The sequence below is a fragment of the Salmo salar genome, chromosome 02 (assembly GCF_965601325.2).
Source record: "Salmo salar chromosome 02, fSalSal1, whole genome shotgun sequence".
NCBI lineage: Eukaryota > Metazoa > Chordata > Actinopteri > Salmoniformes > Salmonidae > Salmo > Salmo salar.
This window is the reverse complement of record NC_138292.1, coordinates 45990449-46006052: the sequence shown is the minus strand read 5'-3', so window position 1 is coordinate 46006052 and position 15604 is coordinate 45990449. Positions and strand designations below refer to the sequence as shown.

The following is a 15604-nucleotide window of genomic DNA, read 5'->3' as shown; positions in this document are numbered from 1 at the left end:
CCTATACACATGATATGTGCACGCACACACACATACACACCTGGGTTTTCGTTTACACTGTTAATTCAAAAGTCAAAGCCCAGTTTAATGAAGTGAAATAAATGAGAGATGCTCTATAGGGTGGCAGGTAGCCTAGTGGTTAGAGCATTTGATTAGCAACCGAAAGGTTCCTAGTTCAAATACCCAAGCTGACTGTGTGAAAAATCTGTTGAGGTGCTGTTGGTCAAGGCACTTAACCCTAATTTTCTCTGGGGGTGCTGTACTACTATGTCTGACCCTATAAAGCGACACATTTCACTGCACCTATCTGGTGTAAAACATAGATTTTTGTGATACTGTAGTACACTCCTTCTCCTCCTCAATATTTCAGACAGCGTACAGTCTCATACCAACAAACATACTCCAGATGTCGTGCTAAACCCCACACATCTGTCTCTACTGGCCAGTCAAATACACACCCACACACACAAACATGCACAAACACAGATGCACGCACATACATGCACACACTGTGATGAGATTAATAATGGTGGGGGGAAGGGCATATGAATGAAGAGATCTCTCTCCCCCTCCCTCCCTCCCTCCCTCCCTCCCTCCCTCCCTCCCTCCCTCCCTCCCTCCCCCCTCCCCCATCCATTGTTTCAGTGTGGCCATAGACAGACTGGACAGGCTAAACAGAACATCTGCTTATCTGACTCTGTTACCCCTTGTTGACAGCAGTGACATAACAATGGAGGTCAGGATGAATGATGGAATTACTGAATATCTAAATGGCTGACTGAACACCTGCTCTTTCCAAGACTGACCAGGTGAATCCAGGTGAAAGCTATGATCCCTTATTGATGTCACCTGTTAAATCCACTTCAATTCGAGATTTTTGATATCTGCAAATCATTTTTTTTTCAGCAGGATAATGCCCAATGCCACAAGGCTAGGAGTTTCCAGGAAGGGTTCCACGAACAGGACAATGAATTCAGCTAACTTCATTGGCCTGCCACGTCAACAGATCTCATTCCAATTGAGCATCTGTGGGATGAGACGGAATAAGCTATTCGGACTAGAGATCGACCCCCAGCCAACTTGACACAACTGTGAAGAAGCAAGTCAAGATGGGCCAGCATCGCTGTGGAATGCTTTAGGGACCTTGTAAAGTTTATGCCTCGAATGAATTGAGGCTGTTCTGAGGGCAAAAGGGGGTGCAACTCTATATTAGGAAGGTGTTCCTAATGTTTTGTACACTCAGTGTATCAAGGATGAGGGTTGGCCAACTAAAAACCAAAAACTCAGCATGTCCAATTCAACCAAATGATATAAACAAGAGCCAATCACATCCCAGCCCTTTTAACTACAGGCCCTCCCATAGGATCAGTAGTGGTGGTGCTGGCTTTCACTCACCTCATTGCCAGCAACCATCATGTGATGCGTAGTGATCAGGGCCTTGAACACCACCACCCAGCTGGCATTGGTGGCCCTCTCAAACAACGTGTCCGCCATCTGTGGGATGTTCACATTGGACTCCTTGGTGGCCTCAATCAGGTCTGAGGGAGAATAATGAAGAGAAATGTAGTGTTTAATTACATTTTCCCATACATGTAATGTACAATCCCATACATAATCAGGCTTGGTCAATTTGTACCTCGATCAGGTCTGAGCGAACAGCGCCAATGATCGGTTACACACTACAAACAGGTTACAAACTGTACAAATAGGTTACAAACTCTCCAAGTACTTTACATTGAGTGTAATCTATGTCATTTTGACAATTTATTTCCCACCGGCCCTATCGCTTTAAACCAGATCTTCTGCTTCCTGGAAATAGTTACATTGGTCCTGAACTGACTGACAGACAGACAGACAGACAGACAGACAGACAGACAGACAGACAGACAGACAGACAGACAGACAGACAGACAGACAGACAGACAGACAGACAGACAGACAGACAGACAGACAGACAGACAGACAGACAGACAGACAGACAGACAGACAGAGCATCCTATTGTCAATAGTGTCCTTTCATCACCCAGGTTACACTGATACAGGTACAGAGTGAGGAGAAGAGAGAAGAGAGTGGAATTTCCCTACAAGTGTGATAGAAAGGCATCACTCAAGGGCAGAGCTAGAGACAGAGAGAAAGAGAGCCAGAGAGAGCGGTGGTACCATCTGAGCAGACAGACAGGGTGGGAAATTTCAAGCTGTTCTGCCTCCCCCTCACCAACACAAATCAGCCAACATATGCTCAGAGAAAATCTATTTACTGTGGTGGGATAGGATGGATTCCTGTCGTGCTTGGTAGTTTTCAGTCAAATTCCTCATATAAATGACACATATAAATGCCTAATATATGAGATATTGCACATGAGTTTGGAGTAATAGAGAGGAGGGAGGGAGGTAGTGATAGACGGATGAATAAAGAGGAGAGGGATGCTCTGAAGGTCAGGGTTCTGTCACCGACATGTTACAGTATGATGTGTCCTTCAACCTTTTAGCATCATGCTATCATCATTTTGGGGCGGCAGGTAGCCTAGTGGTTACAGCGTTGGGACAGTAACCGAAAGGTTGCTGGATCGAATCCCTGAGCTGACAAGGTAAAAATCTGTCATTCTGCCCCTGAACAAGGCAGTTAACCCACTCTTCCCTGGTAAACTGTCATTGTAAATAAGAATTTGTTCTTAACTGACTTGCCTAGTTAAATAAAGGTTACACAAGGGCTGATTGGTGTGGATGTCCCCTCCAGTGAGGTAGGGGTACCTCTTGTGTGTGTATTGATGAGCCAGCAGCCTGTACTCCACCTCCTCTGTTTCTCTCTCCCTCACTCTTTCCTTCTCTCTCAAAATACACACACTGAGTCATACACACATGGACAAACACACAATGGCCAAGTTAAAACACAGATTCAGATTATCTATACACCAACAAAAAGAAACCTCTGGGCCAAAGGCTATGCATAATGTCTGGGGGCTAACCAATGGTGACTTCAACTCGACTCCTCACAGAGACCCAAACCAAGTCTCCCGGGTGCCTCAAATCTGTTACCCTGCTGAGCTAAGGCATTCACCAAACCACCACAAATTAAGGCCCACAACGTGCAGGTTGGATAGGATAAAGTTGAATGACAAACAGACAGGGTCCCCCAGGCATCATTACACTGATAATAAATCCAGCACCGTTAATTACCTGACCTTTGTTCTAATCATATCTCTGGATTATCTGGGCACAGGAAGTAACGTGCTGTTCCCAGAGCAACATATCAGAGCGCAACAAGTCCAGAGATAGACTATGCTGAAGTCTGTTTTTTCTCACCTAGACATCCACTATGGTCAGCAGGATCCACATAACAGCCAGAGTGGTCACAATAATACATTCCCTCTCCCATGCATCGACATGGGAGAGGGAGTGAGGGAAATAGAGAGGGAGGGAGAGGAAGGTAGAAAGAGATCATTTAAATAACATTTAGAGAGAGCGAGAATGGAGAGAGAGGAAGAAAAGAGAAAGAGCAGAGAGAGAGAGAGAGAGCAAAGAGATAGAGACTGAATGGAGAGAGCAGATGGAGAGAGAGAAAGAGGAAGAGAGCGTAGAGAGAGAGAAAGGGTGGATTAGAGTTGAGGAGAAATGTGACTTGGGGCTGAGCTATTCGGATTGGGATGCTGAGCAGCGGGAACCCCAGCACACGGCAGCCCTGACTCACTGTCCCAGCACACTGTCCCCCTCTCTCCATTATTCATACTGAGAGAGGAGAGATGAGATAGAGAGAGAGAGAGAGAGATAGTGTGTGTGTGTGTGGTGTGTGCGCACGTGCACGCGTGTGTGTGTGTGTGTGTGTGTGTTTCACGAATATCCCCTATTCACAAAGTCCCATACATGTAGCTTAGACCCACAAGGGATGTACAGTAGCTACTCACGCTACACAAATACAAACACATGAGTATGCACACACAGCCATGCATGCACGTAGACAATGTTGTCATAGCAGCAGCACCGTCGGTAACGGCAGTAACACTGCCCTAGTTAATAGGGACTACTTGCATGTAGTGTACTTGCATGAGACAGACAGGGTGAATCCCCACCCTGTGACACTACTGGAGCCAACACGTGAAGGAGGAGGGATTCTAAAGATTCCTGTCATGGATCCAGTATAATTGCCTAGTTGAAATAGCCTAGTCATATTGAAATGAGGAGGAACAGTCAATGTGACAAGGTCGTTAGTGAAAACTTGTATCGTGTGATAGTATTTTTTTGGAAATCATTTCATTGCCTAACATTTAAAACATAATCTATTCACTGGGTGGGCACTGAGCTCTTGAGATAATATCATAAAAAGCCAGAAATGGGATTATAAGCCTTGGAAGAAGCAACCAGAGCAGTATGTTATCAGTAGGGAGCCATAGAGAAAGAGCGGTGGCTGCAGTAGTTGCAGTGCCAGTTAGGAAAGTGGAGGCAGTAATAGCAGCAGCCTTGGCAGTGATTACTGTAACAGTCACATCCCCACCTCCCCACTGCACCAGACACGACTCAATGGCACCATCATAATGCAGCAGAGGGACAACACATACTCAAATACATGCATATAGTTCAGTTAGTATGTACCTCGCACACACACAGACATACACACACGCACAGACATGTGTAACTAACTGACTAGCGCACAGAAAGACAGTGTTAGCCCACTGAGCTAAAAACGTATGTGTTTTCAGGATTGATTTAGGCAAGGTTGTTCATCACACAAGCGTAGGGAAATGCAACTCTACTACTAAACATACACAAACACAGTACACATACTACACATAGCTCCTCTGCTCTATTTATAAAGCTCCACCACCTGAGGCGTCATCGTGCAGCAGAGCGAGCAGAAGAGGAACATCATGGGTCTGACATAATCTCATCCTCTTGTTGTACTGGAAACAAAGGCAGGAAGGGGGAGGAGTAGGCAGGGAAACCTGTCAGCGTCAAAGATACTACTACTCTACCTCAAATGCATCCATGGCTTACACCGGGGCTCAGTACGTCAGTCAATTAGCCACGGCGTGGACTGGGAAATCGCAATCACACACACTCTCCTGTTAGTATGCATGACCAGACAGAGAGCATCCAACCCCACACGGTGACAGTATCATCATCGTCACACTGCCATACTGCTGCTCACGTTGTGCTTTCATCACTTATTCATCTTTGAAGCAGGTGTAGTGTCACAGTGTGACTGGAACTTACATTGAGGTTGCTTACTCTAAGCACGGGTTCAGACGAAGGCTAAACACAGACATGGCGCCCGCTACTGATCCAATGAGCTCTCATTGACACAGCTTTTACTGTAGAGCCATGTATGTATGTGTGTGTGTGTGTGTGTGTGTGTGTGTGTGTGTGTGTGTGTGTGTGTGTGTGTGTGTGTGCGTGCGTGCGCACACCTGCGTGTGTGTGTGAACTATTGACCGATATCATGTCGTTGACATCATGCCAGTGAAAACCACACCACAACACCCTGCCATACGTCCAAACTGAATCGAACAGGCCCATTTCATTCATCAATAGCTGAAAGTGATACTGGTGCCACGGGACACAAAAGGGACACACAAAGTCACACACATAAGCACATGCACGGGCACACACACACATAGGCACACATGCATGTGCACACTCACTCACACAGGAAATGGAAATGAGGAAATTAATCCTTTTTTATCAACGGGTTTAGAGTACAAATGGGCATGAGCCAAGACTGTTTCCTTGGCAACTAGAAATCTCTCATAGTTTTGCCTGGCATCAAGGTTGCAGTAAAATACCTTTGCAGAACATGTTACAGGTATATTTTCACTGCAACAGTAATAGACATAGCATAGTAGTGCCAGACTACACAGAAACACAAGTTTACCTGATTTTTCATGTCCCAATCTACCCCATTTCACATACAGTGCATAACAAAGTGTATCAGCAAATGTATAAAATGCAATCAAATGGACAATACAAACAGATTTGAAAAATAATGATTTCAATATATGCCATGGCCTCTCTTCAGTATGTCCATATTGATTGGTGTCAGATACACCAGAAAACCAAACCATTAAACCAAAGCATGTCAAATGTCCTGTTTCTGGGAGTGGTCTAGTATCTGATGGAGGCATGCACAGTAAGATCATGTTCCACTGCACATGAATGGACCATGAAAGGCCCATGTTATTTATAGGCCTCTTCCCTGAGTAGAACCCCCGCTGGCCAGCCGATTGCAAGCATATCAGCCAAGAGAGAACCAGCAAAATCCAGAGCAGGCAACGAGAGGAGAGGGACATTGAGAGACACACATTTGAGGAATAAATGTGTCACTGTCACTTCCAGAGCACTCTGATTTTAATCCCTTGTGTGTACCACTGTGAATCACGTACATTATCTCATTCTGTACATCTTACTATCCAACACTTACCCTACTACCCTCACTCCCTAAGCACCATAGGGACCATACATTCAGGCTACCACCTCTCCCTAAGCACCCTACATTCATCCTACCCCCACCCCTTTAGCATTCTACACTCAACCACCCTCTTCCTAAGCACCCTACATTCAGCCTACCCTTACTGCTAAGCACCCTAAACTCAGCCTACTCTCTCTCCCTAACCATCCGACACTCTGCCTACTCCCACTTACTACATGCCCTCCCTTCACTCCCGATGGGTCTAAATCAGTCACGTCAATTTCTGTGCTCTCTCTCTCCCTCCCCCTCCCCTTTCTCCATCCCCATGGGGCTGCCCTGCCCCGGGTTCCCTCCTGGGTGCTTGTAGCAGTGCCCCTGGGAGCAAAGTACGGAAGAAAAAAATGTATGAAATGTATGCAATGTAAGTTGCTCTGGATAAGAGCGTCTGCTAAATGACTAAAATGTAAAATGTAAAATGCAAAGCGGTGAGGCTCCAGGGTGAATAAACAGGAAACACAAGCGTCCGTAAACTATTGAAGCTCAGCGGGCTAGCACAGTCTTTAGCTCAGAAGACTAATACAGTTTTTAGGTTATAATGGACTACTTTTTGGAGGATGATCGTGCCATGCTGACTCTCTCTGACTCTGAAAATGAATCAGACGATGAGGAAATCCCTGATTTAGGTAAAAACATTTTAATTGAACCAAACATTGTAGAGTCTTCTGATGACAGTGATGGGGAAGAAACGGTGATCAACGGTGTTGCTGTCACAGAAGAAGTTGACCGAAATCAGTGGAATGCCCGGTGGAAGCAGAGAGATGATTGCAAATGCAGAGGGAGTCGAACAGATAACACAGAAGGCTGTTGTATAAAACATGTCTCTGGATAGCATCTTCAAACTAAAGGCAACCATGGCAGAGAGGGGGAAGCACTCATCCATGTATACGGGTAAGAGTCTAGCTACATTTTCAGATATTATCGTTTTCATTGCAAGTTAAAGCGTACTGTTAGCTAGTTAACTAGCTAACGTTATGTGTATGATCTGTGTAGTAATATTAATCATATCTCAGAAAGCCATTTGCATTGCTAGTTATGGCCTAATTGGTTAGGTAGTTCATTAGCTTTAGCTACCTGCAGATTCATTCATGGTGCATGGGATTATGGTTCATTGTTTAGCTAGCTAGCTACATGTCTAAACAAAAGACTCCACTATACAATTAACCATTTCACTGTACCGTTTACATCTTTTGCATCCTCTGCATGTGACAAATGAACTTAGATGTTATTTGATATAGTGTGTGTTTACCAGAGATGGTAATGTGAAGAACAACATGACCTGCACCAAAGTTAGATTAGGATATTGGCCAAGGACTAGATAAAGTGTATTTGTACTACTACTTTTTGCTACTACTTTTAGTCTTGAAATACTTGGTTGTTTACTACACTACCTTACTCACTCTGTTTAGCACATGGCCTCACATGCGAATCCTTAAAGAGATGGGTGGGGCTAAGGTTTAAGATGGTGTTGTCATGTCCTGGCCAGTATAAGGGTTAATTGTTATTGTAGTTTGGTCAGGACGTGGCAGAGGGTATTTGTTTTATGTGGTGGTGTTTTTGTAGTAAGGGCATTTGATTTAGTATTCCTGGGTTTTTTGGGCACTGTTTGAGATTCATGTATTCTATGTTTAGTCTAGGTAGTCTGTTTCTATGTTGAGTTAATTGGGGTGGACTTCCAATTGAAGGCAGCTGTGTGGTGTTGCCTTTGATTGGAAGTCCTATATTAGTTGGGTGTGTTTGTGGGAGATTGTTCTGAGTTTAGCCTTGTGCCTTGCCAGACTGTTTGTTGATCGTTCGTTCTCTTTGTTTGTTATTTTGGTGTTCATTTTGGAATTTATTAAAAGTCAAGATGAGCATACATATATATACCTGCGGCATTTTGGTCCTCCTTAACCAACGACAACCGTGACAGGTGTGAACAATGCTGAATGGTTGTAGACAAAGAAGAGCTCTCCAGTAGGTGTACCAAAACATTTAAGGTCCATTTTCTCAATAATGGCATTACAAGTTTATTAACTTTCAAAGCAGAATACATTTCCTATTGTTCCTCAACTGCAATGTATGATATACTATTTTCTATTCCTGACTCTCTAATTTTATCCAATGTAAAAAAACACAATTTCAAATTTTGCTACATAGGATTGAATCATAGGTGGTGGGTTACATATGTGCTGCCACCTCTCACCTCCTCCGCTGTGCCATCCAACCCCTACTACTACATAAAACCTGTTAATTGGAATGACTGTTGATTTAGATTTAGGCAGTGCAGGTGATAATTAACAGTGCTGGTGATAATTAACATCATATATACACACACACACACACACACACACACACACACACACACACACACACACACACACACACACACACACACACACACACACACACACACACACACACACACACACACACAGATGGGTATTCTGCTACAAATGCCTGTCGGTATGTCATGATAGAAGATATAATCATGAATATTGACTGCGTGTGTGTGTTGTGTATGTTGGTGTGTGTGCGTGCGTGTGTGTCTACAGCCCTGCTCTTGACTCATGTACACTCCTCATACAGCTGTTGTGGCAGGGCAAGAGGATGGGAGCCATATTGTTTCAACCGCATTGGATAAAGATGGTGGTTCTTCTGAGCAGCAGGGTGGGAGGTCTCCTCCTTCTGAACCATCTAATTTGACAGTAATACAAATCCTGCCAGTGCACTACCTCCCTCTGGGCTCAGGTTAAGGCTGTCCTTCTCATCCTCTTACTAGGGCCTTAACCTTTGAAGTTCATCATTGTGAGGTATTGTTTGTTTTGTGACACACTTCTATTCGGAGCTCTGTTTTTCCCGTAATTGAATCCTCCCGTGTATGATAGTTTTGGCCTGCCTCACTAACGACGCCTTTTGCCTATTCCCTGCCTGTACTTTAGCCTATCGGATTTCCTGTTATCAACCTATTGCCTGATCTCCCGGACGACATTACTAGCCTTTTCCCTGCCAGTACTGTTGCCTTTTTGGACCCCCTGTATATGACCTTCTGCCTGTCCCTGGACCCAGCTACCTGCCTCCTCCTGTGGTCCATTACAAATAAACACCTGCTGCGCCCTGCGCTTGAAACCAGCACTCTGTCTCCCAATGTGTTCATTACAGCCATGAGTGGCATAGACACACACAGCTGGGCTTCTTAATCCATAGCGTCCCCATACAGTTGTGTTCTCTAGCTCCTTCCACACAATGAGAACTTGGCAGGAGAACGTACTTGGCATTCGCACAAGCAGTGTAACAGCTCTAAGATTGCTGGAGCCTGCACTGAAGACACAAGCAGGCCCTGTCGAGCCACCATCAAGTGTTGAAAGATGTTAAAGCACCTCCTTGCTGTTCAGCTGTAATGATCACAGTTCTAAAATAAGTAACACATGGATCTTTCACACAGGTGTTTCTCCAATCCCCTGCTAAGATGATAGCTAACCTGACATCTCACTCTTTTCAAGGCTTTCAATGTGAGCTGTGGTGTGAAGCTGGTTACAAGGACGTCTACACCATCTTCTAGGTGTGAAGGTGTGCTCTGAGGAATCCTGACAGACGGACCATTACAGTCTACTGTGTTGTCTGGCAGGAGGAAGACCCATTTCTGTTCAGAGTCATGTTCTCAAGAGAGAAAACGTTTTGAAATAGGGAGATTTTAAATGCAAAATGTTGCTTTCCATTAGAAAATGTTTTGCTACGGAGTACCCTACTGAACACGACCCAGGTGACCTAGTTCAGCTACTACACTGGTGTCCTATTACACTACTACTGTATTATGTCTAGTGAAAGCCCTTGTCCAGTGAGGGTTGGACACCTGAGAGAGGTTGGAGGCTCTCTCTCTCTCTCCTCACTGCAGCACACTACTAGCACTGCATCATTTAACTCTCTACTGGGAGAGAATGAATAGGGTTGGGGTAAGGAGGGTAGGGAGAGAGAGCCTCTCTCCCTCTCTCTCTCTCTCTTATGGGTCAGCATGGAAAGCTCACAGGCCTGGTGCTTGACGATATCACACTCACAAAATCACCATGGAAACATACCAGTGCACAGAGTCTTCAAATGAAAAAGACCTGAGAGACCTTTCAGCTTTTTAAATGGCACCACTCTACATCCAGACAAACGAGTCCATCACAAGATAACACATAGGATTGGGAAAGGCCTTAACATTAAGTGTGCTTTGGTGTACATCAATCAGCCAAGAACATATTCTGAATGAATATCAATTTCCAGTCCTCCTCTAGCCGACGGGGAAGCCTTAATGAACAAGACTTGGAAGGACGGCATCACAACTAGTTATAAATAAACAATAAAACAGTAGGATTCCCATTTTGCTCAAGAGTTGAAATAAAAGAGTTAAAAGAACATTCCCCATTCATTTGAGAAGAACTAATGTTGTTCTATAAAAATCCTACTTCTTGTCTACTTCCTTTTTTTCTCTCAATTATGGAAGTCTGAGTGGAAAATCTGCTGGATGCGAAAGTTATTAAATTCATAATGTTGTTAGATCTTGTGAGGGGTTCAAATCACAGACCTGCAATAATATAAAACAAGTACATATTTAAAAAAATGAAAAACAATTGAAAAAATATATATATTATTTGTCTTGTCTGTCCCATCTCCCCCACCCCTCTTAGTAGGTGCCACCCATTCCTATTTCCCCCTCCCTCCTCACTCCCCCTCCCCACCTCCCTCTCTCCCCCCATGAGCTCATGTTGGGGACATATCTATGCATAAAACAAAACATAATGGGTAACTCATCTTATGTTTGAAAACAAATTGTGGGACCAAGGCACACATGAATAGAATCAGCCCGCATGCATCGATACTCTATACCGACATTCAAAATACAATTGATAAATTCAAACAATTCTACATTTTCAACTACTCTATTGAATGTAACTAATGTTGTTTCCTTGGCATTGGAGAGCTCTAGGGAAAGAACGTCAAGGAAGTTTTGCAGCCATTGCGTTATGCTGAGGTTATGTGAAGACTTGTGTCTGGTCACTAACATTCTTCTTGCCGCAGTCAGTCCAGACAACCATTCTCGTTTCTGGGGTACTGTGAAAGTCAATGACGTGTCAACAATAAAATACTGGGGAGATGGGGAATGGCAGATGGGGAATGGCAGCACCAACTATGCTCATAACAGACCTGGCAACCTGCGACTAAAAGGTTTTTAATTGGGGCAGTCCCACATCATGTGCATGTAGGTTCCAAAACTCAGTGAGTGGATGGAATGGGGTTCATAAGTGCGCATAGCGGTTCTTAACTGCAAATGTAAAAACTAAAAAAAATTACACAAAATTATACATATTTTTTTAGTTCATGAAAGGATAATAAACCTTCATCATTCATTATGTCTATGAATTGTTTGTTCAGACCGTTGTTTAAAAATAACAGGTTTCCCTCCCAAAGGTAGGGAGTTATTTCTAAATAGTGGTGTTTGGGTATGCCATTGCACTTCCCAATTTGTTGCCAGGTCTGTACTGTGTGGGAGATGATTGGTTCTGAGTACAGCAAAACTTAGGAGATAAGGAAGAGAATAGTGTATCTCTCAATGTAAATGGTGACACTATATTTCCCTCAATTTCCAACCAAGGAAGACGTTTATCTTGATCAAACCTTTTCTTAAGTGGGCGGCGCACTGGAGACAAAGCATATTACTTGAAGTTGGGTAATCCTAGATCCCCAAAACCTTTGGATTGTTGGAGTGTAGTCATTTTAATTCTGGGACATTTCCCTTTCCATATAAAATTCAAGATTGAACTTTTAATATTTTCCCAGTACCCTAATGACATGGGCAAAGGAAGATTTTGAAATTCGACCTGATAAAGTTAATCTTAGATTAAACCATCTGATGATATCTTCTGTAATTGCAGCTGGGACTTGTTTGTAGTTCTTCTAAACAATTTTATATAGAGAAGGAAAAATGTCAATGCCCAGGTATTTAAAATGGGTCACAATTGCTTTGTTAAGTGGAAGCAGAGATGATTTAGTGAGGTTAATCTTATAACTTCATATACTGCTGAATTGTCTGAATATACTTAATACATTAGGGAGGGATTGTGATACATTGTCAAGGTACAATAATACAGTGCATTCGGAAATATTCAGACAATTTCCCTTTTTCCACATTTTGTTACATTACAGCCTTATTCTAAAATGGATTTAATAAATAAAAGTATTCAACAATCTACACACAATACCCCATAATGACAAAGCGAAAACAAGTTGTTAGAATTTTTTACAAATGTATTATAAATAAAAACAGAAATACCTTATTTACATAGGAAAAAAATACAATTTAATCCATTTTAGAATAAGGCTGTAATGTAACAAAATGTCAAGGGTTCTGAATACTTTCCGAATGTATGTCATCTGCTTATAATGAGATTTGGTGGTCCGTGTCCTCAACTGATATTTGCCCTATATCTGGGGATTGACATATTTTTTTTAGCTAAAGGCTCCAGTGATAGGGCAAATAGGAGACTGAACGCTGGACAGCCTTGACGAGTTTCCCATGTGATGGCGAACTGTGAGGAGCATTGATTGCCCATCAAGAATATTGCAAAGTGGTTACGATACATATTCATAAATATTTAGCCAAATACCATTCTTTTCACAGAATACCATAGACGGTCAAATGCCTTCTCCACATCAATTCGCATGACTGCACAGGGGGATGGTATATTAGGATCAATGTGCATTATACATAGGAGACCTCTCAGATTGTCTAAAGCCAGTCTATGTTTGACAAAACCTGTTTGATCAGGATTAACTAGGTTGGGTAAATTGTTTCAAGACGTTTGGCTAGAACCTTTGCATACAATTTCATGTCACTGTTAATAAGGGAGAGAGGCCTATGACTTGGATAGAGAGTTGCATCTTTACCTTTTTTTATGTAACAGAGAGATAATTGCAGTATTAACATCACTATTGAAAAGCCCATTTGAATAGATGTTTGTACCATTTCTAATAATATCGAGCCAAGTTCAGAACAAAAGGTTAAATAGAATTCCGGTGGGATGCTATCCCATCCAGGGGATTTGCCTCAGTTCATGTCTTTCAATGCATCGTGCAGTTCATTGAGCATTATACTGTAGGTGCATTTAGAGTGTGTATCATCGGAGGAGAGGTGCGGTAAATTCAAGCCCTCGAAAAAGGGTCTCTTGCTTTTGTACTTCAGAACTGTATATTTTTTTCATATCAATTTTTTCTATGTAAATTGATTGATGGTGAATCATGCAAGAGAACACACGTCAGACTGAATGGAAACAATGTCAGCAAGACTATCATTATTGCGTCATTTACTAGCTAAGAGGAAGCTAGGTCTATTACCGTCCACATGATCAGTTTGTCTGGCTCTGTGAATTAGAAATTCTGCTCTTAATCTGGGTAAGGAATTTAACTCAGATTTGATGATTAATAATCATCTCTCCTTCTCGGGCGGAAAAACTGTTCTGCTGTTGACAAGTTAGTAAGGATAAAGTGAGACTGTTGAGACTTGTTCAAACCAGAAGCAAATGCTATTGTATTGTTTCTAATGAACCCTTCCATTGTCATTCACAGACTCTTTGATGAGGAGGATAAATTCATGTAAATCAGACATTAATTGATTACAGAAATCCACATTTTTTAAGAGAGTGAGATTACTTGTGGCATGATTTGGAGCATTGGTTATAGTTTGCATAAGTTTGCGTGATGATCAGACATAGACATACAGTATGCACAATTTCCACCTTTTGTACAAGATGCAGTGACTGTGATGAAAGTAATATGTAATCAATCTATCCTTGAAAATGATCTGTGCCTAGCTGAATAAAAAGTATATTCTTTCAGTTGTGGATTTTGCACTCTCCATATTGTTTATCTACTAGTGAAAAATCAGAAACCATATTTTGCTACGCTATAGTGGCTAGTGGTGCAGTAGCTGATTTGTTAGATGTATCCATTGTTGGGTTTACGGTTGTATTCATGTCACCACCTAAGACCACATGGAAATCAGATATTCCAGCAAGTATTATGTGTAGAGAAACAAAAAAACGTAAGTATTGGGGGCATATGCAGAAGCAAAAATATATACAGTACCAGCCAAAAGTTTGGACACACCTACTCATTCAAGGGGTTTTCTTTATTTTTACGATTTTCTACATTGAAGAATAATAGTGAAGACATCAAAACTATGAAATAACACATATGGAATCATGTAGTAACCAAAAAAGTGTTAACCTGTTGGGGCTAGGGGGCAGTATTTGCACGGCCGGATAAAAAACGTACCCGATTTAATCTGGTTACTACTCCTGCCCAGTAACTAGAATATGCATATAATTATTGGCTTTGGATAGAAAACACCCTAAAGTTTCTAAAACTGTTTGAATGGTGTCTGTGAGTATAACAGAACTCATTTGGCAGGCCAAAACCTGAGAAGATTCCTTACAGGAAGTGGCCTGTCTGATCATTTCTTGCCCTCCTTGATCATCTCTAACAAATACAGGGGATCTCTGGCATGACGTGACACTTCCTACGGCTCCCATGGGCTCTCAGAAGGCGGGAAAAAGCTGAACGATGTAATTCCATCCCCAGGCTGAAACACATTAGCGCGTTTGGCAAGTGCTCTATCAGAGGGCCATTAGACTGAGGCTCGTGCATGAGGGGATAGCATGCTTTTACTTTCACTCTCTTTGTAATAAAAAACGATTTCCCGGTCGGAATATTATCGCTTTTTTACGAGAAAAATTGAATAAAAATTGATTTTAAACAGCGGTTGACATGCTTCGAAGTACGGTAATGGAATATTTAGAATTTTTTTGTCACGAAATGCGCCATGCTCGTCACCCTTATTTACCCTTTTGGATAGTGTCTTGAACGCACGAACAAAACGCCGCTATATCGATATAACAATGGATTATTTGGGACCAAACCAACATTTGTTATTGAAGTAGAAGTCCTGGGAGTGCATTCTGACGAAGAACAGCAAAGGTAATAACATTTTTCTTATAGTAAATCTGACTTTGGTGAGTGCTAAACTTGCTGGGTGTCTAAATAGCTAGCCCTGTGATGCCGGGCTATCTACTCAGAATATTGCAAAATGTGCTTTCACCGAAAAGCTATTTTAAAATCGGACATATCGAG

General features: G+C 42.4%; 1 protein-coding gene across 6 annotated transcripts in view; it reads right to left on the bottom strand.

Annotated features, from left to right (window-relative positions):
• LOC106583925 (clathrin coat assembly protein AP180) overlaps nucleotides 1-15604 on the bottom strand; it is a 65094-nt gene that overhangs the window by 38444 nt on the left and 11046 nt on the right. For all 6 annotated transcript variants that reach the window (XM_082963531.1, XM_082963533.1, XM_082963528.1 and 3 more), the window contains exon 3: nucleotides 1396-1538. In XM_082963531.1, the coding sequence (XP_082819657.1) occupies nucleotides 1396-1538 (143 nt within the window). The remainder of the gene's footprint in view (nucleotides 1-1395; nucleotides 1539-15604) is intronic.